The following is a 27,536-nucleotide window of genomic DNA, read 5'->3' on the forward strand; positions in this document are numbered from 1 at the left end:
GCTGATGCAGATGCCATGGAGGGTGCTGCTTACTGGCTTGCTCCTTTCTCTTGGTCAGCCTGCTTTCTTATAAACTCAGGACCACCAGCCCAGGGATGGCACCACCTACATAGGGCTGTGTTCTCCCCAATTGGTCACATTGAGAATATGTCCTACAGTTGGATCTCATGGAGGCATTTCCTCAACTGAGGCTCCTTTCTCTCTGATGGATTCTAACTTGTGTCAACTTGACGCACGAGCCCAGCCAGTACAATGTGTATCAGTATTTTGCCTATATATATCTGGAGACCAGAAAGGGTGTTAGATCCTCTGGGACTGGAATTACTGCTAATTGAGAGCCTTCCTGTAGGTGCTGGGAATTGAACCTAGGTCCTCTGGAAGAATAACCAGTGCCCTTAGCCATTGAGCCATCCTTCAGACCTTTAAATTTTATTTTATGTGTATGGATGTTTTGCTTGCAGGTATGTATGTGTACCACATGTGTACCTGGTGTGCATGGAGGTCTGCAGAGGCCATCAGATCCCCTGGAACTGGAGCTGCAGATGGGTGTGAGCTGCCATGTGGATTCTGGGGATTAATGCTGAGTCTTCCAGCCACGGAACAGTTGTTTCTTGGGTTTTGTTTGGTCTCACTATGCAGTCCTGGCTGTCATCAAAACTATGGAGATCTGCCTCCACCTTCTGAGTGCTGGGACTAAAGGTATGCACCTGGCCTTTTATTTTCTGAGGGAGTCTCTTAGTGAACCTGAAAGTCAGTGGTTTGGCTAGACTGGATGGCAGTGAGTGTTAAGGATCCATCTGTCTCCTTCCCCTCAGTGTTTAGGTTACAGATTTATGCCACTGTTTCCAGCCTTCAAAATGTGTTTCTAAACTTTATTTAAAAGTGTCTCTGTGTGTATGGTATGTGAGTATTCATGTGTATGAATGTTGGCATGCCTTTGCCATACATAGGTCAGAGTACAACTCAGGTTTCAGTTCTCAGTCTCCATCTTTTATATTTTTTTGTTATTTACCACTGCTCATGACTGGACTTCTGATCCTTGAGCTCCAGGATTTTTCTGACTCCAACACTTACCTTGCAGTAGGAGCTCAGGAATTAGACACCTGCTGCAGAGTCTAGCTTTATGTGGGTTTCTGGGATCTGAACTTAGGTCTTCATACCTGTGTGGCAGGCGCTTTACCCACTGAGCCATCTCCCCAATCCATACCTGCCTCTTTGCACCGGGTCAAGGGATCTGAATCCTACACTATGCTGAGCAACACACACCAAGAGACAGGAAATACTTCCACAGTCTTTCTCTGTTGAACTTCATCCTGCCTTTCTGACCCAACTCCTGCTCAGTTTTATACCCTGCTCAGTTATCACCAAACTAGCCAGGACCCTCTGAATTTTTGGTTCTGCTCATCTCCTGCCTCCCTTTAGGACTGTGAGTAACTTAGAGTTTGCTGTGATTTGAGATGAGTGTTCTCCAAAGACCTATAAGTTTGAGACTTGATTCCCTGATCAATGCTATTAGGAAGGGGTGAAAACTTTGAAGTGTGTCCTTATTGAAGGTATGGATAACCAAAGGACCACCTTCGAAGGAGATTGTGAGACCCTAGATTTCCATTTTTTTTCTTTTTATCTCCTAGCAATTTTGCTCTGCCATACTCTCCCCTCCACAGGTACAAAACAACAGGACATTTAAATTTCTAAAGTTGTGAGCATGTAAATTCTTCCCTTCTCTAAGCTGATAAACTCAAGTATTTGTTATAAGAATGGAAAGTTGGCTAACAAAGAGATTGACACAGCTTCAACTTTTCTTTATACCTTTAGTCTCTAATACTGGGACCAGGACACAACACACATTCAGGAAAAGGTTTGACAAATTAATTAGTCCTCGAAAGCAGGTATATAAACCTGCACAAGAGCTTGGTGAAGGCTCTTGTTAGGGAATGTCCTGCTTTGGTCACATAAGTGAATAAGAATAGTTAGTGTTCCCTGAGCATCTGCTCAGCCCAGGATCTCCTACCACATAACACAGGATGTCTCTGCTTCAACTGCTATTACTACCTGAGCCTCATTTCTCACTTGATTCAATGGAGACCTGGAGATGTTATGTGCTTGAGCCTGAGTCAGATATAGGGCAGAGGTAGAGGAAAGGGAAAATCAGAAAGTTTCTGTGAGTGGAGAACTAGGGGAGTTTACTCTCCGAAGAAGGTGGGTAAGGTAGAGTTGAAGCTGGGCAGTGGAAAGATAGTGCTGGTTGGGTCACTCAAAAAATTTTTTTTCCTTTTCTTTTTTTCGGAGCTGGGGACCGAACCCAGGGCCTTGCACTTGCTAGGCAAGTGCTCTACCACTGAGCTAAATCCCCAACCCCTCAAATTTTTTATTTAGGGCTATGGATATAGCTTACTTGGTAGAGAGTTTGCCCGGTGGGCATGAAGGTTCTGTCTCCAGCACTGCATAAAACCAGACATAAGCCTCTTACCCCGATCCTTGGGAGGCAGGAGTATTCACACTTCAAGATCATCTTTGATTACATAGGGAGGCTCGGGCCATTCAAAGCTACATGAGACTGTCTTGGGGATTAAACTCAGATGGTCAGGCCACCCATCCTGCCCGAAAAAAGGGTTTTCTATTTTTGTTGTCTGTTTGGTACAGCTGTAAAATGTGCTAGCCAGCAGTACTGACATGTTGAGCGTTTTATTCTCTTGAATTTCGAGTGTGACCAAGATTCACAGCTCCCCAATGAGTGCTCCATGTTACCACCTAAGTGAACTTTGTAGATGCTAGATTCCTCTCAGAGCTGCTTCTTAACTTCTCAAGGCATTTAAAACAAGTTTCCTCAACTCGGTGTGTGATCCTGTCTTCCCGAATCATCTCCCTCTTAGTGTAACTCTCCCACCAGCCAGAGGAGAGACATCACTGATTCCTCCAGCTGCTGCCTCTGCATTCTCATGAGTTGTGCCCACTGCCCAGAATACACAACCCCTCCTCCCAACCACTCCTCCGCCCTCGAGAAAGTGCAGTTTTCCATTAGAGATGCTTGTTTATACCTCACCATCACGAAGCACTGGTGGCAAACCAGTCAACCATCTCCTCCGGGAGTGGGTGGCCTGACCATCTGAGTTTAATCCCCAAGACAGTCTCATGTAGCTTGGGATGGCCCGAGACTCCCTATGTAATCAAAGATGACCTTGAAGTGTGAATACTCCTTCCAGTCAACCACCTTCCAGTCAACCACCTCCTCCGGGGTTATCTTTCTTTGGACCTTTTTCCCCCATGGAACCAACATCACAGTGTCTTAGTGATTTGGCTTCTTCTTCCTCTTTAGACTATGATGCCTCCCACCATGTCAGCAATATCTTTCCCAAGTTCCTCCCATTATTCTAAGCTCTCCAGAATCCCTATATCATCTGCCTCAGCCTCCTTGGGATTCTGTAACATCTTTGGGCTCTCCTCTGGCTTTCTTTGGGGTGTGACTCCTGTCTTCCTGGTGGAGAAAGGGATTTTTTTTTGGTAGGGTCTTGCTTGTTTCCTGGCTTCCACTACCTAGCCCTCAGCAGTACTAACCAAAAGTCCAAAGCTATTGACTCTGCAGGTTGACTACAAGCTCTCTGCCTCCCTCCAGCCCGGAGCCCTCTCCCCTCCCAATGTGTTCCTGGTATCAGTTACTAGGAAAGCCCAAGAGCTTCTCACGCATAGGCTTATAAACTTTGGCCTCAGTTGGGTGTTTATCCCTGTGCCAAGGTCTCCAAACGTTCTGCCCTTTAGCAAGGGATTAGTGAGGCCCATTCTTTCTATTGTGACCCTTAGCACAAACAAGTCTTGGTGATCATGAGTATAAGGCCCATAACCCCAGTGCACAGGGGCTGGGGAGATACAGGCCTTTGCTTAGAGCCTGGGCCTGTTGCCCAGGGCTTCCCCTTAGCAGGTAGAGCCATTGCCAGGAAGCAAGAGGTCAGGATCTTAGGCTCAGATGTCATCCGCCAGAGGTCACTGGGTCTTTTCTTTCTGGGATCAATCTCTCCAGCAGAGAAGAAAGAGAGGAACTGGTTTTATTAGCTAATAAAGTTTTTGGTAAGGAACATGAGCAAAACAGCGGGGCTTCCTGCATTCCTGTCTGCAAGCCTCGGAGCAGATTTCCTCAACTCTCCAGAGCTAAGGCATTGGTAGGGACAATGGAAATAGGCAGAAGAGTGAGTGAGGGCAGGCTGAGGGATCTACAAGTGTCTTGCTTCCACTGCCTGGCCAGGAGTTATTGCTACACGAGCTCTTCCAGTTCTCTAGTTCTTGCTCCAATGTGGGTACCAGGAAGGTTCTTAAGCTGAGTCCAGAGGTGCAGTGAGTGGAATGTCGGACTGTAAAGATGGCGAGAGGACCCACCTTACCTCCTATGTGGCTTGCTTGCTCTGATGCCCAATTTATTTCCCTATTTTCTTTTTCTCTCTCCTTGTCCTCCTCTTTCTTAAAATTTTTATTTTTTTATTTTTTCCCAATTTCGCTATATCTGCTGTGTAATCCTGGCTAGTCTACTGTTACTATGTAGCCTAGGCTGACCTTGAACTCATGAAAGTCCTCTTGCTTCAGCTTCCCAAGTATTAGAGATATAGGTATGTGCCACCGTGCCCAGCACTTCTCGCCTAATTTTATCATTACAGAGTTGGAGCTCAGTACTACCATGTTCCCCACCTATAACGCAGTTTGGCATTCATTTCTACCTCACAGGGACCCGTATATCTGATTAATTTTCCACATGCATATTTTCTGTGTTGGGGCATAGAGGAAGAAGAGGCAGATTGTCAGGGTCAGGTGTCCTGAGAATGGCTGCAAAGATGCTGAGAAGGCCCCACCTCACCTCCTATGCACTTCCAGTGGCGAGGAACAGGCTTCTCCCACTCTCTGGAGCTAAGGCAGTGAGTGGTAGGGACATGGACATCAGAGGAAGAGTGATATGGAGTGAACTCTAACTTGCTGTTGAGAAGATCCAGGAAAGGATACAAGGGGGAAGCCATGTTTTATTTAGACTCAGAATCGAGACTAGTAGAACCCTAGATGGGCAGACCTGGAGGATTCTGCAAGAGACTCTGGTTCCTATCTGCAGATAGGATTTCAGCAAACATGGTGGTGACAGAAAGGATTTCACATTCTGAGAGGCACAGCGGGGAAGAAGTTGAAAGAGTCAAAAGGCAAAGGGGAATCCAGTCTCTGGGGATCACTAGGGGTCTGGATGAGAGTATGGACATGGGGCTTCACGGATGTCAAAATGAACAGAAGGATTCTTGCCCTCCAGTCTACCTCCAGCACAGAAGCCTGAGTGATCTTGCTCAAGTTAGACAGCGCCCACACTGCTGACTCTTATCTCCCTCGCTGGGATACTTCTTGGTGGGATAGGTATGCATGTCAGGAGAATGTCACCCCTTACCACAATCTCTATACATTTGCCTCTGTTCAGTGCTGTCCCAGAGAGCACTCCCCTGGCCACCTCATTTGCAGCTGTAAACTGTCCTCTGCTTATCGTTTACCGATTGCCCCCTTTGCACTATGTCTGTCTCTGTGTCTTGTTGCTTAGCACCTCTCCCTACCCTCCTGCCCTCCCAGCAGAGGGTAAGCTCTGTCAAGGGAGCATTGTTAGGTCTTTTCACCGGCATCGATCACTAGTGTCCAGCGCATAGTAGGAGCTTGATGAATATTTGGGCAATGTATGAGGATGACATGTGACCAGAGTGGGAGGTGAGGGGGTGGATGAGGTGGTTTTTGTCTTGTTTTGTTTTTCTGGTCTTGGTCACAGAGCAGATGGCAATGTTCTTTCTGGGCTCTGGAGCTCACAGGGGAGGGCAGGTGAGGATGTTAGTTAGGAACAGGTTGAGTTAGACACGCAAGTTCAGGTGATCTTCTTACACTAATCTCACTCTGGGAGCACCCTTCAGGGCCAGAGAGCACCTGCAAAACAGCCAGCTAGGCGTGCCGGGTGGTGCTGTGTGTCCTGCCACTAAAAATGTGGACACACGCTGTCAGGCCTTTGCTCTCAGGCAGAAGCCGAGCATTGCACGCAAACCCGGCCCTTTGCACCGCTGGCGCTGTCTAGTCGCGCCCTTGCAAAGCTTAAGACTATTTCTTCCTCTCAAACCCCACCCCAACGCCCCGGGAGAGCTGGCCCTTTAAGAGCCTCACCCACGGCTCCCCTCCCCCAGCTAGCGTGACAGCACTGGGACCCGCGCCCGGTAGTGAGTTGGGTAGCTGGGTGGCTGCGCAGGCCTCCAGGCTCTTCTCACGCAACTCCGGGGCACCTTGTCCCCAGCCAGGTGGGGCGGAGACAGGCAACCCGACCTCTGCCCCCAGAGGATGGAGCAGGCTCACGCACGCCAGCTCCAGGAACCTGTGTGCACGCCAAGTATACCCCTTTGTGGCCCCAGACCCCCTCCTGCTGTCTCCCGTGGATCCTCCCTCCACTCTTTCCTCCACCATACGGTAGATAGCTCTGCTCCCGCCGCCAGACTTCTCTGTGTCGCCTGCTTCAGTATGCAAAACACTAGCAAGCCCTGGGAGCCTACAGGGAGCCGCGAGAGGAATCTCCCAGGCTTGTAGCTTGCCTAAGGTGACCCTTAGAGGTGCGATCTGCAAGCCACCCTTAGATGAAACAGCGCGAACTTCGGCCGGTACCCAATTTGTGAGGCACAGTCAGTCCAATGGCGCCACTGGCCTTCCTGCCCTGTGACCTCTGGGCTGGGGTCGCTGCACTTCTCACGCTAGCTTAGACTCAGTAACCCAGGGAAGCAAAGTCACCACTCAGCTTCTCTCTCTCTCTCTCTCTCTCTCTCTCTCTCTCTCTCAGCACTCATTGACTTGTAGTGAGCAAGAGGATCTTATACACCCAATGTCCCAATGTGTTAGGAGCGCAAAAATAGTGGAAAGGAACTCCTATGATCCGGGATGGACCCCCCCCCCCCCCCCCCCCCGCAATACAGCTTTTTAGGCTGCCCCAGAATTTTTTTTTCAAACTCCTCCCTTAGTGGGATTCTGTGCTGTCCATGGAGCGCCTTGAAAGTGAGGGTGACCCCAGCCTTCACACTGTGTGTGTGTGTGTGTGTGTGTGTGTGTGTGTGTGTGTGTGTGTGCCTGCCTGTACCTACATCAGGTGTCCCCATTTGGCTTCTTGCCTATCTCATCCATCCCCCTCCTGCCTAGAGCACTCCCTAAGGCTGTCCCTCCCTCAGTCCCACCACTGGGCTCAGAGAAGGAGGCGTGGCCAACAGACAGTCATATAAAGGTGGTGGTGCCTTCACCCTAACCATGAAGGGGGTAGTTCTTGCAGCTTTCCCCATCCTCCCTGGGGTCCTAGAGAACACTCTTCAGTTCAGTCCTTCCTCACAGCCAAAGGTGAGTGCTTGGGGGCTCCTGGACTGCCTTTCCTTCCCAAGAAAAGGAAAATTTTGGTGAAGAGTTTTACTGGGTAGCTCCTCCAAAAGACTAAGTTCTCTCTCTCTCTCTCTCTCTCTCTCTCTCTCTCTCTCTCTCTCTCTCTCTCTCTGTGTGTGTGTGTGTGTGTGTGTGTGTGAGAGAGAGAGAGAGAGAGAGAGAGAGAGAGAGAGAGAGAGTAAATAAATTCCTTAAGGGAGAAACTGAGGCTGGAGGAATAAGAGAACTTGCCTGGTCCAGTAGCTATTATCAGATATTTAGATGGAAATGAGACCCCTTTCCCCTTCAGGTCCACCCCTTTGATCCCCTGGGGCTTCTCCTTCCTTGCACATTTACCCTTCTTCAGGACTGCCAGTGGGGGTGAGGGTTCCTCTCTGGGTGGGTAGGGTGGAGAGTGGAGATGCACTGATCTTTTCCAGCTTTCTCTGTCTTATTTAAAAACCACCCCCAGTAGTCTCTGCCCTCCCGAAGAGTAGCATGTCAGGGCTGTTTCTGGCCAGGGCTAGAGAGGCCCCCAGGCCCACTGACTGTCTTACATCCTTGCTGGACACCATCAGGTCCATAAACTGAGAGCTTCAGGAAACCCCAGTGACGTTTCCCTCGGTCCTTCTACCTTACAAAGGTAGAGGTCCTTAGGGGCACCAATTATGCTGAAGTATGTTTTGCGTTCAGCTCCTCCAGGAAGCCCCCTCACTTCAAGCTGGCTATAGTATTTGGGGTAGGAATTGTACATCTACCTGTTGTATGTGGTTCAGATTTTCCCTTCCTGGGATCTGCACCCCCTGAATTGAGCAATCTTTTTTTTGTTTGTTTTTGTTTTCCAAGACAGGGTTTCTCTGTGTAGCCTGGCTGACTTGGATCTCACTCTATAGACCAGGCTGGCCTCAAACTTAGAATTCCTCCTGCCTCTGTCTCCCGAGTGCTGGGATTAAAGGCATGGGCCAGCACCTCCCAGCTGAATTGGGCAATCTTGTCTTACCCTCTCTCCCGGTTATGTAATTGAAGCCTCAGAGTTAAAATGACTTGTCCAAGACTACCTGGATTGTACTTCATGGCAAAGTGATTCTCCTGACTGGGCAGAGCCTTAGAGCAGTCTGTAAATTTGCTTACCTTTTCTAGAATAAGCCCAAAGAGAAAGTGTCCTCTTAGACAAAACTAAGCTCAAATCCATTCCAGACTTGCCTGATTCCAGTCAGTGGTTTTTTTTTTTTATAGCTCTAGTATGACAGGAATCTTCCTTTTCATTTCTGCTCTTTTAAGACCAGCAAAAGAAGGGAGGGACCAGTCCATTCATTCATGAGAATTGAGCACAACAAAAAGCTTGGCTTGGATTGTCCTTACATGGAGCTGGTTCCCCTCCGCTTTTAAAGTGGCTCAGTTAAACTCAGGGAGCTAGGGCTGCGAGCAAGGTGACTTGGGCACTGGTTTCCCTGCACCCTCTCCTATTCATTCCTGTCCTCTACTGGGGTTTGGTGGGATTCTTTAGATCCTGAGATGAACAGTAAAGAACTGAGAACTCAAATTCTTTGATTTTTTTCAAAAGGAGGCACCTGGGAAAGCAGCCGTGCATTCCACAGAACTTTCCCTAAGAGCTGTGAGCCCTGGCTCTGCCATTATTGTTGGGTGACTTTGGGCAAGTCAATGCCCTATTTGGAAGTCGATTTTCCTGCTGCTAGAGTATGAAATGAGGCTGAAGAAACAAATGATCTTTGATTTCCCGATAGGATGGCTTTCCCAAAGGTGATAGGTAGGACCCAAAGAGACTTCGGGGTGATATTTGTTGATTGTGCACTAACTGCAATGTGTTAGGTGGAAAAAAAAATCACAGCCGTATTTAGTTAGACACAGCTACCTAGGATGATGCTACCTACTGGATGCAAAACTGATTTTAGGAAACACAAAGTAATTGGGGGTTAGTGGAAACCACAGAGATTGGAAGCCACTGTTTGAAACCATACAGTTAAGAGAGGGTTTCTAGAAGTGGGTTACTTGGGTTGAAAGTTTACCCAACATTTCCTAGCTGCGTAACTTTGAGAATGTTACCTACTCTCTCTGAATCTTACTGCAGCCTTCCTCATCTGCTTATGTCTAAGACTGAATAAAAAATGATTGTGTGTGTGTGTGTGTGTGTGTGTGTGTGTGTGTGTGTAGTATGATTAAAATATATTGTGTAAAAAATAAAACGAACTCACACTGAGCTTCCTGGGTATGAAGACTTCTCCATGAGAGCTCAGTCTAGCAGACCTCAGCCTTTCTGTGTGTGGGGTAAGAGAGAGCAGCAGCACACAGTGGTAGCTCAACAAACTCTGCCCTGCTCTATGCCCAGCGAGCAGCTCTAGGAGGAAGGCTTCTCTTTTTCCTGACTAGCATGGCGATACTTTAGGATATTCATTCCCTCACCCTCAGTCTGATGATTTCCTTCTTCTTGCCTCACTTCTCAGCAGCCACCTAGATCATGCCTTCTGTGTATGGATTCCCAGCCTTCACATCAGCCACAGAGCTGCTCCTGGCCGTCACCACATTCTGCCTTGGATTCTGGGTGGTTAGAGTCACAAGAACCTGGGTTCCCAAAGGTCTGAAGAGTCCACCCGGACCCTGGGGCTTGCCCTTCATAGGGCACGTGCTGACCCTGGGGAAGAACCCACACCTGTCACTGACAAAACTGAGTCAGCAGTATGGGGACGTGCTGCAGATCCGTATTGGCTCCACACCCGTGGTGGTGCTGAGCGGCCTGAACACCATCAAGCAGGCCCTGGTGAAACAGGGGGATGACTTCAAAGGCCGGCCAGACCTCTACAGCTTCACACTTATCGCTAATGGCCAGAGCATGACTTTCAACCCAGACTCTGGACCGCTGTGGGCTGCCCGCCGGCGCCTGGCCCAGAATGCGCTGAAGAGTTTCTCCATAGCCTCAGACCCAACACTGGCATCCTCTTGCTACTTGGAAGAGCACGTGAGCAAAGAGGCTGAATACTTAATCAGCAAGTTCCAGAAGCTGATGGCAGAGGTTGGCCACTTCGACCCTTTCAAGTATTTGGTGGTGTCAGTGGCCAATGTCATCTGTGCCATATGCTTTGGCAGACGTTATGACCACGATGACCAAGAGCTGCTCAGCATAGTCAATCTAAGCAATGAGTTTGGGGAGGTTACTGGTTCTGGATACCCAGCTGACTTCATTCCTATCCTCCGTTACCTCCCTAACTCTTCCCTGGATGCCTTCAAGGACTTGAATAAGAAGTTCTACAGTTTCATGAAGAAGCTAATCAAAGAGCACTACAGGACATTTGAGAAGGTAGAGGCTGGGGAGAAGCAGGTGGTGATGGGAAGCAGTTAGGATCCAGGGCCAGAATGTCATGGGCAAGCTTAACACTGGTAGCAGTGTGCACTCAGTCCTCAGCAGGCCAATACAACTTTTCTTGGCTGGTCCTTCTGTGCATCCATAGGACAAGAGCTGCTGAATGGGAGGAGCCCTGGGCCAGTTCTTACTGGATTAGGAAGAACCTGTCTCCTGGCTTCATGGTAGAAAAAAGAACTCATCAAATAACTAACAGTGTCAGGCTCTGTGCCTCCAGGGTCCCTTGAGTTGGGTCATCAATTCTCTAAGGTAGAATGAGACTCTGAGAGGCAAAGGGAAACTGGGACAGCTGCCTCAGAATGTCACCTCTTGAAGAAAGGTGTTAATGGCAGTGAAGGGCCAGGCCGAGATGGAGAGGTAGGTCTGAGATATTTCTCACCTTGTGCTCTTTTGTCTCTCAGGGCCACATCCGGGACATCACAGACAGCCTCATTGAGCATTGTCAGGACAGGAGGCTGGACGAGAATGCCAATGTCCAGCTCTCAGATGATAAGGTCATTACGATTGTTTTTGACCTCTTTGGAGCTGGTACGTGTATCTGTGTATCATTTTGTGCTCAGGGGCCCCTCCTTGCTACCTACCTAACCACTGCCTCTGTTCTATCCTGTTCAGGGTTTGACACAATCACAACTGCTATCTCTTGGAGCCTCATGTACCTGGTAACCAACCCTAGGATACAGAGAAAGATCCAGGAGGAGTTAGGTAGGTGGTGGCTCCATTCCAAGGACTCTAAGTGGAGGACCCTAATAAAGTCTTGGCAATCCCTTAATCCTTTTGAACCTCTGTATTTTGTAGACACAGTGATTGGCAGGGATCGGCAGCCCCGGCTTTCTGACAGACCTCAGCTGCCCTATCTGGAGGCCTTCATCCTGGAGACCTTCCGACATTCATCCTTTGTCCCATTCACCATCCCCCACAGGTCAGGCCATAGATCCATTGACATCTGATACTAAGTCTTAGTTTAGTATACACAGCCCATTATGATTCATGGAAAGGACATGGCATGTGTGTGGGTGTGTGGATTTCCCTTGTGGCCCCGATCCTGACTGAGCATTCTCTTTCCCCAGCACCATAAGAGATACAAGTCTGAATGGCTTCTATATCCCCAAGGGACACTGTGTCTTTGTGAACCAGTGGCAGGTTAACCATGACCAGTAAGTTGACAGGTGCAGTGGAAACTCCTGAGTGGGATGGGTCCATCCTCGCCTGGGCTTCAGACCCCCTTGTCCCTTGGGGATTGACCTACTTGATACTTATAATCCCCTGAACACTGACTTCAGCTGTCTCCCTCTGTATACAGGGAACTATGGGGTGATCCAAACGAGTTCCGGCCTGAAAGGTTTCTTACCTCCAGTGGCACTCTGGACAAACACCTGAGTGAGAAGGTCATTCTCTTTGGTTTGGGCAAGCGAAAGTGCATTGGGGAGACCATTGGCCGACTGGAGGTCTTTCTCTTCCTGGCCATCTTGCTGCAGCAAATGGAATTTAATGTGTCACCAGGCGAGAAGGTGGATATGACTCCTGCCTATGGGCTGACTTTAAAACATGCCCGCTGTGAGCACTTCCAAGTGCAGATGCGGTCTTCTGGTCCTCAGCATCTCCAGGCTTAGACTGTCCTGGATGCTCACCAGACCAGGTGGCTGTTCCTAGGATTCAACTTCAGTCAGAAACACAGACCCTGGGGCATTGTGCCTGCCTCCTACTTTGGACTTGTTTCTCTATATGCTGAACACAGACACTGGGCACAGCAGAGACCCACAGGAACCTCAGATCCTTCTCAAGTTCAGCATCAACTAGGAGACCTAAAAGGGTTATGAGATACCTGGGCCTCAGAAAACCCCTGAAGAGCTCTCTAGGTCCTCCAGTGGCTGGCTGGTTTGAAAAATACTTACAACAGGTCATGCCAGGATCTGGCTGGTTACTTTGACAACCGGGAGTAGCCCAGAATGGAGGGAGAAGAGAACTCAAAATACTGGCACGGAGGTGCTCTTGCCATCTGCTGAGGCTCAACTGTCTTCCAACATGGGTTTATGACACTACATGTGGGGGTGTAGCACCTTCATTTACCCTACATAGAAATAAACAAGGTCTCCTTGTCCTTGCAAAGCCCATGTTCCTGTTTAGGAAGGGCTGAGAGTTGTGTGTAGAAAGACCTAAGAACATAGGGACAGACTTTCTGGGCAGTAAGACCAGGTTTAGAGTAAAGGAATGCCTTTTGAGACAGTATTGTGTAGTCCAGGCTGCCTCTGAACTTGCTACCAAGGGTGGCCTTGAACTCCTTAATTCTTTTTTCTGCTTTTACCACCCTACCAAGTGCTAGGGTACAGTCATGAACCGCTACACCAGCTCTTGGTCTCTTGTCTTTACTGTATAAAACGTTTCTTTCTTTCTTTTTTTTTTAAAGAAAATGTTTGTGCATAAGAGTTTTTTATTGTGGCCTGTATTTTGCTTATGCATTTGTATTAGTCGTACTTCAATAGATTTAGATAATTCGCTTAGTGTAATAGAGAAAAATCTAACTCAAGTATCCAGAAATATATAGGAAAAACGTACCTGAGCTAAATAAAAATATTACCTGGAAGTACTCTGTGTAGAGAAGTTTTGAACCTGAAGTTAAGCCACATTCCCGTCCTTAAGCTCGACCTTATGCTGTGTTTTCCTGTGCGGAGGAGAGGGCTGGCTATTGAGAGCTGGAGAGAATGGCACATTATCAATGGGGTCTCCTCTAATGTGTCACACTTTGATAGAAAGTACTCTCTGGAACTCTAAAAAAGAAAGACTGCTTTCAGAAGCCCCCAAAACTGGTGAAAGGGTCTGATGCATAAGCACATCATCTAATTCACAGTAACCAGGGCTTTACTAGCCCTTCATAGGGGAATAGGAATTCAAGAGCTGAGGATGTGGCTAGGTGGGGAGGAATACTGGAAAAAGACCCTAGGTCTTTGGGGGACATTTTAACAGAGCCTTCCTTGAAGGATGAGAATCAATCTCTCTAGCTTTCTCTTTATTTTGTATTGGTTCTTTGTGAATTTCACATCATGTCCCCCGATCTCACTCATCTCCCCATCCCTTCGTATCTGTCCTCCACCCTTCCAGTATATATATTGGAAACAAAACAAACAGAACCCCATCACAGAAGCTTCAGTGTGTCATATAGTATACCCTTTTGCCCACACTTCTTTGCTTGCAAATGTTTATTGCAATGAATCATTCATTGGTCTAGTTGGAGGCCTCTGGCTTCTGCTGCACTATCAATACTGGATGCTCTCACTAGGACTCCTTTCAGATATCCTGTTGTTGCCTCGTGTCATGGAGATCCTGCAGCTTTGGATCTGCAGGGCCAGCCCCTTCATGTGCTCCAGCAGATCATAGATGGGATAGATGTTGGGGTGGGGCAACTCAAAACCCCGGGTGATAGCTAAGCTGGTCAACCTGTCAGCTCTCCCATAACCACACCGCCAGGTTGAGCTCTCCAGCACTGCCTCTGGCTAGCTCAGCCAATGCCACAAGCAGTGAGGGACAGGGCCAGCTCTTCTGGAGAAGCATTCTCTTAAGTGGCTCACACTTTTTATGCAGAAATCCTCATCCCTTAGTAATGTCAGAATGGCAGTGTCAGGTAGTGGTGAAGGACAGACCCACAGAGCTAGAAGCTCCTCTAACATGCTAAGAGGACATGCATCTTGGGATGTGACCCTTCCTAGTATCACCCCATTCAAGCCCCTTCTTGAACAGCTGGGAGTGGACAGTAGTTACCAGACTTATGCCTTTTGAATAGAGTAAATAGACAGTAAATAGAATAAAAAACATTCACCAAGAGTTTCAGGCCACGATAAAGAGCAAACCCAAATCAGAGGGAACAAGGGTACCCAGTTGCCATTCTCATGGTTGTGTTAAAACAAAGCAGTCGCAGCTGGAAATGTTGCTCAGCTGATGGCTGTCTAGCATGCCCAAAGACTTGAGTTCTGTGGCAGAACACAGCTGTAATTCTAGCAAGCAGGAGATAAAGACAGGATGGTCAAAGGTTAAAAGTCACTCCCAGCTACAGAAAGTTTGTAGCCAGCCTGAAATATGGGAAATTCTGTCTTTGAAACAACAAACAAATTTGTATTATATGCTATAATGTAGAGGAACACATAATATATCCAGAATAGGCAAATTAAATAGAGCCAAAAATTAAGGAACACAGGGCAAAGGGAATCCGGAGGTGTGGGTTTCTTCTACACAGAGAGCACGTATTCTTAAATCAGGAGTGATGCTTGTATAACTTTATGTACACTAAAAAGCAAAACAAACAGCAGCAGACCGGGGAGACCTATGGGTTCAAGAATTCTTGCTCCTCCTCTAGAGGACCCAAGTTCCATGACCCTTGTAGAGCAGCTCACAATTGTCCATAACCCCAGTTCCAGAGGAACTGACAGCCTCTTCTGGCATCTGTGGGCACTCTCACCCATCCTGACGTATGCATATACCCCCCTCAAATACCCACATACCCACAAAAAGTAAATCTTCATTAAAAATACAACAATCAGGGGTTGGGGATTTAGCTCAGTGGTAGAGCACTTGCCTAGCAAGCACAAGGCCCTGGGTTCGGTCCCCAGCTCCAAAAAAAAAAAAAAATACAACAATCAATTGTGCAGGGTAAATGGAAGGGAAAATACCATTTTAAAAGTAAGGAATCTGGACAGCATAGGTAAAACAGTTTATAAGCAGGGCAGTGGTGGACACACCTTTAAACCCAGCCCTCAGGAGGCTGAGGCAGGCAGATCTCTAAGTTTGAGCCAGCCTGATCTACAGAGTGAGTTCCAGGTCAGTGAAAACCTGTTTCGCCATGTACTATCTTGCTCTGCTAATATCCTAAATCTTAGAGTCCATGGGCAATTGACAGAAATGAGCATTCTAACTTCCTAATGCCCAGATTGAGATCCAAGGCTTCTTATGAAAATAATTGGCCACAAATCTTGGACAGAAGTATTAATAAAAGACAAGCCTGGAACGCTTAGCCATGCCAGATGGTAAAGATACTATGAAGACTCCAGGGATAGATTAAGTCACTCGAGACACTCTTAAACAAGTTTTAACTCCTGAAGATAAGGCAGTTTGACTATTGATAATAATTTCTATTGTGTAGACACATGCTTTTAATCTCAGAATGTAGGCAGAAGGATTTCTTTGAGTTTGAGTCTAGCTAGGGTTATATAGCAACAAAGTGACTAAAAATTTGTCCCCACAAATTAAAACCCTTCATGAGCTCATAAACATTTATAAATTTGTTTTTAGATTTATTTTATGTGTATTGAATGTTTTTGCCTACACCATAAGCCTGCTGGTCCTCTCAGTGGTCAAAAGAGAGACCCTCCCTACCTGGAACAGGAGTTATGGACAGTTGTGGGAAAGCAATGCTTTTAACTTCTGAGCCTGAGCCATCTCCCCAGCTTCTCTTCTCTCTCTCTCTCTCTCTCTCTCTCTCTCTCTCTCTCTCTCTCTCTCTCTCTCTTTCCTTCTCCATCTTCTCTATCTTTTTTGCTAGCTCTCAGGAAATACTTCCCATAAGATTTAATCATGCTTAGTGGTGGCACATGCCTTTAATACCAGCATTTGAGAGAGAGAGGCCAGCTGATCTACAGAGCAAGTTCCAGAGAAGGAAAGAAAGAAAGAGGTTTCACCTCAACAATGTTTTTCTTTTCTTAAGTACCACTAATTTCTCAACTCCAGTCAAACAGTATTGAGAATCCCAGGAAAGCAAAAGTTTCACTTTTGTAGTTCTTGTTAACCACAGCCATTTCTTCAGCCCCACTTAACCAGAACCATAGAATCAAAGTAACAAATGGCCCAGATAGTCTTTAAATTTTTCCCTGAAACTTCACAAGCCAGGCAATCTGCACTGCTCTCAACATTCTTATCTTCCAATCTCCTACAGAAGAGCCCACTGAACTCTCGTGGCTTTTCCAGTTCAAAGTTCCAAAGTCCTTCTGAAACATGATCTGGCCTGTCACTATACCCTACTCCTAGTACCAATTTATCTTAGTTTGGATTTCTATTGGTGTGATGAAACACCATGACCAAATACCAATTTGGGGAGGAAAGGGTTTATTCAGCTTACACACTCATATTAGTATTCACCATGAAAGGATCTTGAAGTCAGAAGCTGGTACAGGGACCACTGAGGAGTGTTTGTTACTGGGTTGCTCTCCATGCTTGCTCAGTCTTTTTTTTCTCATTGAACCCAGGACTGCCAGCCCAGGGAGGGCCCCACCCACAATAGCCTAGGTCCTCCCTATCAGTCACAAGTTAAGAGAAATGCTTTACAGGCTTTCTTACAGCCAGATCTTACAGAGGCATTTTTCTCAATAGAGGTCCCCTCTTTTCAGATAACTCTAGCTTGTGTCAAGTTGACAAAGTAGCCAGCATATTTTCCTTTCTTTCTCTCCTCTCTCTTTCTTCTTTCTTACTTCATTCAGATTTCACACATAGAAAACATCTGGCTTAATTTAGCGGTCTTGCCCATCAACCCTTAACAATCCAACCACTCAAATTTCCCGGGAGCCCCGCCCCTTGGCTCCTCCCAGTGTCAACGGAAGTGACATCATTCGCGTTGGCCCAGACGCAGGGGCGTTTCCGGCGGAGGTGGTGGCTGCTCCTGTGTCTGTGGAGGTGGGCGTGAAGCCCCTCGGCGGTGTTTTGGTGAGTGAGGACGTCTTGGTGTGCTGTGCAGCGCAGGCGGGGGCAGGCGGCCAGACAGTGAACTTGAGGGAGGCCGCGTGTTCGTGGGTGCTCGTTGGCTGGCGCTTCCGGGTGGTCAGCTCGGTTTGCTTTTTAGGCTGCGGGCTTCCAGGCCTTGTAGATTTTTATACTGGCGGACAGAAACTGCGGTGTGTATGTGTGTGCTTTTTAGGCTGCGGGCTTCCAGGCCTTGTAGATCTTTATACTGGCGGGCAGAAACTGCGGGGTGTATGTGTGTGTGTGCGCGCGCGCGCGTGCGTGCTCATGAAGAGTGTGTGTGTGTGTGTGTGTGTGTGTGCGCGCGCGTCCCCGCAGGAACTGGTGGGGGTGGGCGCGTGGGCCCGTGGGCGCATGTGGAGTACTCACTGAGTTAGGTGTAGCCCAAGGATTCGTGTTGGAGGCGGGAGGTAGAGAGATTGGACGTGATAACGGCTTGGACTGTCTCAGGCCAGCTTTGGTTGTCACTGTGGTTCTCACAGCTCTTTGCCTTCATTTCCTTTGACTAAAAGGTTAATAGCCAGTCGTGCGAGTGCCGCATGGTGGCTAATAACTTGTCACGGGACTGGGATGTGGAAATAGAGATACTGATGCCCTGCCAGTGCACACACTTAACTTCCCTCGATGCACTGCTGTGGTTGCCCTTTCTGTGCTGTGACTGTAGTTATTAGTGATACTTGATCTGTGGTTTGAGTGTTGGGGTGTGTTGGGGTGTGTTGGAGGAATAGCCCTCATCAGCGTAAGTAATTGATTTTCAGTGTCCTGATTGCAGAGTTAAGAGGAACTTTAGTCTTTCCACAATATAAATGACTATCCTTGGAGCCCTCAGGTGGTACCCAGTTTTTTGTTTTTGTTTTTGTTTTTTTTTTCTCCGGAGCTGGGGACCGGACCCAGGGCCTTGCGCTTGCTAGGCAAACGCTCTACCACTGAGCTAAATCCCCACCCCCCCACCTTTTTTTTTTTTTTTAAAGAGTGATCTATCAGTGTTTTGGGGCACAAAATTACTAGTTGTTGGTTTCTCTGAAGTAAAAGTAGTTGCAAAGAATGACCTTTTTTTGGTGACAGGCTCTCAAGCCAGAGCTACATAGTGAAGAGCCTGTTCAATTGTCTATGTAGATCAGACTGGCCTGGAACTCACAGCTATCCTCTGTCTCTGCCACCAGAATGCTGGGATTAAAGGCTTGATTTTTGACTACGAAGGATTATTGGTTTTGATGTCATGGAGACATTCGGCCACTTGGGTCCCTGTTACTCAGTAATACTGCTGCTTTAGCCTCTGGAGTACTCAGATTATAGACATACACCAACACACCTGACTCTGCTTGTCAGTTTCTGATAAAGTCAAATGCAATTTCAACTCTGATTTTCTATGTAATATTAACCAGAGCACATGTAAAAATGTTACTTAAAATGGAACTCAGAACTTGAAATAATTCAACTGTGTATAATAGGCTGGCTAAATTCATTGATGCTTAAACAAGATGGTACAGACATGGTAATTAACTTCTCCCAAATGCTAACAGCTGAATTTCACACTTGTACTATTGATTAAAGGAAACCAGACACATGAATCTGCGTGATTCTACTTTTGTGAAGTTTGAAAACAGCATAAATTTGTCTTTCATGATGTCAGAATAGCAGAGACACAGTGAGCCCTTTGTGATGTTTAGGTCGCAGCTCCGTTGGGGATTACTGTGAACATTTTTGAGCACAAGATGTCATGGTGTGTCCCTGTAATCACAGTACTCAGGAGGCTAAGGCAGGGGGATCTTGAGTTGAGCTTGTCTGGGTTACATAGTGAGTTCATGTCTTGGGTTGTTGTTGGTTTGTTTTTTAATGTGGAGTGATATACTTTTATGTAGATTATAACTTGATGGAAAAGTACAAAATACAAAATAAAAGGCCTCAAGATTTGCCCTGTGCTAGATACGTAATTCAGTGACAGAGGTTATCTCGAAACTAGCACAAGCTCTGTATTTGATCTCCATCAAAACGCATGCATGAGCATGTACACACACACACACACAGGTCAGCCAGGCATAGTGACATTAATCCCAGTAGCCGGGAGATACAGGTAGGCAGATCTCTTGAATTTGAGGCAGACTGGTCTACATAATGAGTTCTAGGACAGCCAGAGCTAAACAGAAGACACCCCCCAAAAAAAGTTCTTTTGTAGCTCCTGTCTATCTTCCTGCTTCACAAGCCCTAGCTTTTTAAAAAAAAAAACAAAACCTTAGTAGTGTGTGGGTAAAGAAAAATGTTTTACTCTTTGTTGTTGTTGTTGTTGTTGTTTTCAGTGTTGGGGAATAGATCCAGAATTCATGCACACATTCTAGGAAAGCATTCTCCAACTGAGCTGTGTCCCCAGTCCTAGGAAATTTTGGCTTATGTTCTTTCCTCTGAGCCTGGTTTTTCTGTGTAGCTGTGAATAGCCTAGAGCTTGCTCTCTGGGACAGATTGGATTCAGACTTGCTGCAATCCTCCTGTTCCAGCCTTTCAGGTGCTGGGATTCCGGGCATGCACCACCACACCCAAGAGGTAGTTTATAGGATAACCCATTTGATTTAATTTTCAGTATTTCGTCAATGTATTTTATAGGGGAATTTCCAATGAAAATGGACAGTTGCACATCAGTATAGAAGCAAGTAAAAACTTGCATTTAACAACTAAAAGCCACATTTTCCTTTTTTCTTTTCTTTCTTTCTTTTTTTTTTAAATATGGACCAATTTACAAATTTGTGTGTCATCCTTGTGCAGGAACCTTGCTAATCTTCTCTGTATCGTTCCATTTTTAATATATGTGCTGCCAAAGCGAGCACAAAGCCACATTTTCTTAGTGCTAACATTTTGATTCAGTTAGCATGGTATAAATTTGAATGTAGAATATCAGGGCCTTAAAAATACATATTAACTGGAAAAACAAGAGCTGCTCTCCATTTTGTTAAATTTTAGTTGGTTTTTTTTGTTTGTTTGTTCTTTTTTTAGTTTTTATGACAGCTTTTTATAATGCTGTTATCTAAAGCAGGTGCCAAAATAAGATTATGGAGTATAAATGATAGAAAAGGAAATTGATGCTACCCTAACATAAAGTAGGCAAAAGCTGACAAGGAATGGAAACAAGTCTACAGTAGGTGCCTTTGTTGTTGTTTGTTTGTTTTTGAGATAGAGTTTCTTTGTGTAGACCAGGCTGGTCTCAAACTCCTGCCTCTGCTTCCTGAGTGGTGGGTGATGGTATTAAAGGTATGTGACACTACCGCCTGGCTAATAGGTGTCTTTTATAGATAGTAATTTAATTAATTAATTTATTTATTTATTTTGGAGCTGAGGACTGAACCCACTTTAATTTTATTTATAGTGACTTATTTAGTTAAAATTTTTATGTACAAAAGTTTACCCGAGTGTGTTCCTGTGCATCAGGTGTGTGCAGTGGCTGAGGAGGCCAGAAGAGGGCCTCAGATTCTCTGGAACTGGAGTCACCAGCACATGTGTGCTGGGAATGGAACCCGGATCCTCCAGAAGAGCAACCAGTGTTTAACTGCTGAGCTCTCTCTCCAGCCCCTTTTGTTCAGCCTTTTAATTTTTTTTAAAGTTTTGATGGTGCTAAAATTTAAACCTTGCTTGTGAGGTAAATAGCATTCCACTGCTTAGTCAAATACTTTGTCTCTCTTTGAAAGACGTTGCACTGTTACCTGCCCTGCCCTGGGCTCTGTAGACCAGGCTGGCCTCAAACTCACAGAGACCCACCTGCCTCTGCCTCCCGAGTGCTGGGTTTAAAGGACTGTGCCACCACCACCTGGTATCTACATGGTCTTTGCATACGTGTATCAATATTGCATATTAATATGCACATTCCTACTGATGGTTTTTGTTTTTTTAGATAGATTCGCACTGGGTAGTGTGAGCTACCTGGAACTTACTCTGTATACCAGCCTGGCCTCAACTTAGATCCACTTGCCTGTTTCCCGCCAGCCTCCCAACGTTGGGAATAAAGTTATTTTAAGCTGGGTGTGGTGGTACCTTTCACCCTAGCACTCAAGAGGCAGAGACGCATAAACCTCTGTATGGTTGAGATCTACATAGTAAGTTCTAGTTCCACCAGTTACACTGTAAGGCCTTGTCTCACAAAATAAAACAAATCCAAAACAAAGGTGTGTGCACTTACACCTCACTTCTTACCAAATGCTCGTCTTCTGTGTGTTTGTTTCCAGGCTTTATCACCTTAGTGGCAGAGTGTTATCAACAGCACTGAGCACAGAGCCTGACGTACTGGTTCTGCACGGAGCCTTCACATCCGACACGAGGCAATGGATTGGCTAGGCAGTATTGTGTCTATCAACTGTGGAGATAGCCTGGGCGTCTACCAGGGAAGAGTATCAGCAGTGGATCAGGTCAGCCAGACCATTTCTCTTACTCGGCCCTTCCATAATGGGGTGAAGTGTCTTGTACCAGAAGTCACCTTCCGGTAAGTGTCCTGACCGACGTCCTCCAAAATCCAGCCTGGTGGGTTAGGTGCTGGAGTCGAGGTGATTGACAGTATCTTCTTGCCTGGGCTGTTGGAGTTGAGTCTTGTCAGAAAGGAGAGTTCAGTCTTACAGGCCTTAGAGTTCTGTTGTTCCTCTCAGTGGAGACTGGTGTAATACAGTCATCATCCTGTACTATCTCTTGCCAGGCTTGCACAGGACTCAACTGCCAAATTCAGAAGTGCCCCTTTCTCTTTTTTTGTGGGGGGTGGGGAGTTTCAAAAATTGGGGCTTTTACGGGTTTTTTTTTTGTTTTTTTTGGTTTTTTTTTTTCTTTTCTTTTTCTTTTTTTTCGGAGCTGGGGACCGAACCCAGGGCCTTGCTCTTCCTAGGCAAGCACTCTACCACTGAGCTAAATACCCAACCCCACGTTTTTTTACTTAAACACCAAGACAAGATTGCAGTATGCAGCCCAGGCCAGCCTGGAACTCCCAGAATTCTGCTCGCCTCTGCTTCTCTAGCTATTTTAGATATGTTAAAGTAATCGTAATATATAGGCATAGAAAGTAGATATACAATAAAACATCTATTGTTATTGGACCATATAGAATCTTTTATATAATCTTTGGTATATATAGAACTTTACCACTTATAAAAGGTGGATGTGCTTACTTATTTTTACATAAAGAATGCAAGATTGAGTTGGCAGAGGTAGTGCATGCCTTTAATCCCAGTACTTGGGAGGCAGAGGCAGGCAGGTATCTATGAGTTCAAGGCTAGCTCAGTCTACAGAGAGAATTCCAGGACAGCCTGGACTAGACAGAGAAACCTATCTCAAAACAACAGCAAAAAAGAATTCAATTCTAACATGGCTGAATATTTGATACTGTAGTACACAGAGTATCCTCTTAATACTTTGATTTCATAGTTGTCAGAGGAATGTGGATTCATACATGTAGCTGAGCTCTAGATACTTTGTCTCCCGTCTGTCCCAGGTGGGTGGTCTAAAAGATACCTCAGATTGAAGACCTGCAGCTGAACACGTTTATTTACAGGTTTCTTCCTCGGGAGGCCTGGTCATATTATTGACACCTTTCACCAAAGTTAGACGTTTAAGACTTGGACTGGTGACATGGCTCAGCAAGAGAAAGTGCTTGCTCACAAGCCTAGCAGCCCGAGTGCAGTCCCCAGAACCAGCTCCAGCACATTTCCTCTGACTTCCATGTGCACACTGTGACACTCTGTCCCCTCCATCTATACCCTTCCCCCATGCAATGAATGAATGTAAAGAATCTTAAAAAATTAAAATTTCTCAATGTGAGAGACTGCATTAACTATGTAACACATGTGTGTCTGGTGCCTAGGTAGTCTAGAAGAGGGAGTGGGATTGCATGGAACAGGAATTACAGACAGCTATGTGTCCTCTAGAAGAGCAGCCAGCCTTCTTTTTTTTTTTTTTTTTTTTTGGTTCTTTTTTTTTCGGAGCTGGGGACCGAACCCAGGGCCTTGCGCTTCCTAGGTAAGCGCTCTACCACTGAGCTAAGTCCCCAGCCCCTGCAGCCAGCCTTCTTAACCTTTGAACCATCTCTTCAACCCAAGGGAAACATTTTTTTTTTCCTTTTCTTTTTTTTTTTTTTGGAGCTGGGGACCGAACCCAGGGCCTTGCGGTTGCTAGGCAAGTGCTCTACCACTGAGCTAAATCCCCAACCCAAGGGAAACATTTTTTAAAACAGGGTCTCAAAAGTATAACCTTGCCTGACCTGAAACACACTCTGTAGACCAGGCTGGCCTTGGACTCACAGAGATCCGTTAGCTTGTGCCACCATGTCCAGGGTCCAAGAAAACAAAACCTTAAAAAGGAAATTTAAGAATCATAATGAACGGGGTTGGGGATTTAGCTCAGTGGTAGAGCGCTTGCCTAGCAAGCACAAGGCCCTGGGTTCGATCCCCAGCTCCGAAAAAAAGAAAAGAAAAGAAAAAAAAAGAATCATAATAAACTTTTTCCCAAATATGATGATCTAGAGAGTACTCTTAGAGTTTCAAAGAAAATCCCCATCAGGAGCTGTCCAGCACAGAAAAGCCAAAAACAGGTGGAAGAGCGACTGTATCATCCTGGCTGCCTTGTAACTCTATGTAAACCATGCTGCCTTCAAATGGTGATGATTGGAGGTGGCGATCCTGCCTTTGTCTCCTAAATGTAGGATTCTGGGCAAGAGCTGCAATGCCCTGTTGGTTCCTTCCTCTTTCCTGTTGCCATGGAAAAGTCTATTGTGCTTATGATTATCACCTTACCTTCCCGATAGCCTTCCACAAGCATTTCTCCTTATGTACTACCGTAGAGAACATTTGCAGTTCTTCCTGTGGACAGTGCCAGATTTTCTTAGTCTCTGACTCTCTGGGTGAGATGTCTTTCACCCTAGCGTCCTCTGCATGTGTCTTTTCCAGTGCGCAGACTGAGTCCCTTAAAGGAAGTACTGTGTCTCTGTGTAGCTTGCTCATAACCAGGGCTCACCACATAGTAAGGGCATTGTATGTTGAAAAGCAAATGGGTGAAAGAATTTAAGAAAGCTACTAGCATTCTGGAAATCTAAGGAGGCTATAGAGCTGTTCTTAACAACTGGGTCTCTAAAGTAGTGTATGAGTTGCAAGTTGGTGGCTGGGCATGGTCTGTAGATGTCCTGCTACCTTTCTTAATTTCACTTCTGTTAACCCTGAGTTACTGCAGTTTTGCAGAGTGCAGTTTCTTCCTTAACCCCAGTTTCATCTCTACCACTTTCCTATTGCTACTATAATTTTGAGACTTGGACTTTTGTGTGTTTCAGGGCAGGTGATATTACAGAATTAAAAATCTTGGAGATACCAGGTCCTGGAGACAACCAGCAGTTTGGAGACCTTCATCAGACAGAATTAGGCCCTTCTGGTGTTGGGTACCAAATGAGTATCAATCAGAATGGAACAGGCAAGGTGGTCAAGAAGCCAGCCTCTTCCAGTAGTGCCCCTCAGAGCATCCCTAAGAGGACAGATATGAAGAGCCAGGACGTTGCCATTTCTCCTCAGCAGCAGCAGTGCTCAAAGAGTTATGTGGACAGGCACATGGAGTCTTTGAGTCAGTCCAAGAGCTTCCGTCGTCGGCACAACTCCTGTAAGTACAGTCAAGGTGCTGTCTTTTGTAACCTGGTGTTTCAGGCTGTAAACACTTACCTACTGTTGCTCCTTCCATGAGTCCGTGATTCCTCATACAAAGGGTTTCATGGAGATACAGTGTGTTTCTGCCATTCTAGGGCCAGTCCCTCAAGATACCAAGGAAAAGGAAATGACTTATTAGAGGTTCACCCAAGCTTCTTGCCCACTTTGTCACTTTTCTCCCTTCAGGAAAGGTCTTGGATCTGCACCATATTCATGTTTTAAATCTCATAACTGTTGGGGTTGTGATACCTGATTGACTCTACTTGGGGTATTCCAGCTAATTTCTTGAGTAGACTTTTACTTAGAGAGGAGGGGCTAGTGTAGGCATTGCTGTTACCTTTCATTTCTAACAAGCTGATTGGTTTGTTTGTTTGTTTGCTTTGTTTGTTGAGGTACTGTGGACTGAACCCAGAGCTTTGCATATCTGGCAAGCATTCGGCCACCAAACACTTAACCCTAGCCTTAATTGAGTATTTTACTTTTATTTTTTTTATGTCCCCACTAAAGGCGATTAAGGAAAGCACTTACTGGTATATATTACTCTCTGGTCTTGCTTGCTAGTAACAGATATAGAACCATAGATGGGTCACTAAAACCTGTAATGTTTTTAAACGTGTACTAGAGTAATGTAATTTTGAGATATAACAGATTTGTTCACATCTGTTATGTTCCTTAAATACATATGAATGGTCTTTTTAAAATTACTTCTAGGAAGGCTGGATAATCAGCCTGTTGGTTAAGAGCACTTGTTTTTGTAGAAGACCCCATTTTAATTCCCAGCATGCAAATGGGAAGTTTACAACTCTGTAACTCTAATCCCAGGAGAATCTGATACTGTGTCCTGATTTCCAAAGGCACTAAGCAAACATGTGCTAATATATGTATATGTAGGCAAAACATATAAAGTAATAAAATAGGACAATTTTAAAAATTACTTCTAGGACTGGAGAGAAAGCTCAGTAGTTAAGAGCAGTTTGGCTGTTTTTACAGAGGACCTAAATTCAATTCTCAGCACATAACTGCCTGTAACTCGAGCTCCGAAGGTTCTCTTCTGTCTTTTGGATACCTGTATATATTTATAGACACACAGACACATACATATAAATAAAAATAAATATTTAAAAATGGGTTTGGAGGGGTTGAGGATTTAGTTCAGTGGTAGAGTGCTTGCCTAGGAAGCGCAAGGCCCTGGGTTCGGTCCCCAGCTCCGAAAAAAAGAACCAAAAAAAAAAAAAAAAAAAAAGGGTCTGGAGAGGTGGCTCAGCAGTTAAGAGCACTGACTGCTTTTTTTGAGGTCTGAGTTCAGTTCCCAGCAACCACATGGTGGCTCAAAACCATCTGTAAAGGGATCTGATGCTCCCTTCTAGTGTCTGAAAAGAGCAACAGTGTACTCATATACATAAAATAAATAAATAATTCTTTTTAAAAAAAGTTTAAAAGAAAAGTACTTCTAAATAGTAAACTATCTTAGGGTTACTGTTGTTACAATGTAACACCATGACCAAAGCAACTGAGAGGAAAGGGTTTATTCAGTGTACACATCTACATGATAGCTCATAATTAAGGAAGTCAGGACAGGAACTTAAACAGGGAGGCAGGAGCGGATGCAGGAGCCACAGAGGAATGCTGCTAACTGGCTTGCTCCTCATGGCTTGCTCAGCCTGTCCTCCCATACAGCCCTGGACCACCAGCCCAGGGGATGACACGACCCACAATGGGCTGATTCCCATTCCCACCCCCCCAATCAATTATTAACTTAAGAAAATGGGCTATAGGCTTGTCCACAGCCAGATCCCATGGAGGCATTTCCCCAATTGAGGTTCCCTTCTCTCAGGTGACTCCAGCCTGTGTCAGGTTTACTATCCAGCACACTATTCTTACTTTTCTTACATTTTATACCTAGAAGTAGTAGCAAATATATTAGGAATTTTAAGTGTGTTTTCGTTGATACATGTAAAACTCAAACTAGAGTCATACTAAAATAAAGCCAAGGCATTTCCTACTAAAAGGCAGAATTTAGAATGAGCTGTTTTCTAGAGCCCACATAGGAGTGGGAGAGTTGATTACAAAAGGTTCCAGATGCCACTTACTGTCCTTTTGGCTCCTTGTTATTGTCCCAGTGACCGTCATAAGATTTTGGTGTGCTCTTCAGTTCCAACTTGTGATGTGACATTTGTGTCAAGCCTGACATTTAAGTTTTAGAAATTCCAACTTTGGGCTGAAGCAATGGCTCAGCAGGTTAGAGCACTGGCTGGTCTCCTGAGGACCTGGCTTCAATTCCCAGTACCCACAAGGTAACTCACACCAGTCTCTAGGATCTGACACCCTCACACAGACAGACACACAACAGTCTCCAGGATCTGATACCCTCACATAGACAGACACACATGCAAACGAACACCAGGGCACATAAAGTA

General features: G+C 45.8%; 2 protein-coding genes and 1 non-coding gene across 4 annotated transcripts in view; 2 read left to right on the plus strand and 1 right to left on the minus strand.

Moving 5' to 3' along the window:
* The first annotated feature begins 7,262 nt into the window (after positions 1-7,262).
* Cyp1a1 (cytochrome P450, family 1, subfamily a, polypeptide 1) lies at positions 7,263-13,337 on the plus strand. Of its 2 annotated transcripts, none has more exons than XM_006243150.4 (7): positions 7,263-7,362; positions 9,846-10,693; positions 11,158-11,284; positions 11,369-11,458; positions 11,552-11,675; positions 11,824-11,910; positions 12,057-13,337. In XM_006243150.4, the coding sequence occupies exons 2-7, from the start codon at positions 9,857-9,859 to the stop codon at positions 12,364-12,366; spliced, it is 1,575 nt and encodes a 524-aa protein (XP_006243212.1). In that variant the 5' UTR covers positions 7,263-7,362; positions 9,846-9,856; the 3' UTR covers positions 12,367-13,337. The 2 variants fall into 2 exon arrangements, with proteins under 2 accessions (XP_006243212.1, NP_036672.3); NM_012540.3 differs by having other exon boundaries at positions 7,305-7,362; positions 9,843-10,693; positions 12,057-13,335.
* Positions 13,338-17,354: 4,017 nt separating this feature from the next.
* Edc3 (enhancer of mRNA decapping 3) overlaps positions 17,355-27,536 on the plus strand; it is a 45,532-nt gene continuing 35,350 nt past the window's right edge. Inside the window, exons 1-3 of the mRNA NM_001399316.1 lie at positions 17,355-17,437; positions 21,682-21,935; positions 24,756-25,075. Of these exons, the coding sequence (NP_001386245.1) occupies positions 21,778-21,935; positions 24,756-25,075 (478 nt within the window). The 5' untranslated portion in view covers positions 17,355-17,437; positions 21,682-21,777. The remainder of the gene's footprint in view (positions 17,438-21,681; positions 21,936-24,755; positions 25,076-27,536) is intronic.
* On the minus strand, positions 20,186-20,292 carry LOC120094560 (U6 spliceosomal RNA). Its single transcript, XR_005488838.1, has one exon. It is a non-coding gene; the product is annotated as a U6 spliceosomal RNA (small nuclear RNA).

The sequence above is a fragment of the Rattus norvegicus genome, chromosome 8 (genome assembly GCF_036323735.1).
Source record: "Rattus norvegicus strain BN/NHsdMcwi chromosome 8, GRCr8, whole genome shotgun sequence".
Lineage (NCBI taxonomy): Eukaryota > Metazoa > Chordata > Mammalia > Rodentia > Muridae > Rattus > Rattus norvegicus.

What these genes read in the sequence shown, in the direction of transcription:
- Cyp1a1 (XM_006243150.4), top strand. Translation starts at nt 9,857, where the DNA reads ATGCCTTCTGTGTATGGATTCCCAGCCTTCACATCAGCCACAGAGCTG. An exon ending in TTTTGACCTCTTTGGAGCTG is followed by an intron (nt 11,285 to 11,368) that starts GTACGTGTATCT and finishes TATCCTGTTCAG; the next exon opens with GGTTTGACACAATCACAACT. An exon ending in CCATTCACCATCCCCCACAG is followed by an intron (nt 11,676 to 11,823) that starts GTCAGGCCATAG and finishes CTCTTTCCCCAG; the next exon opens with CACCATAAGAGATACAAGTC.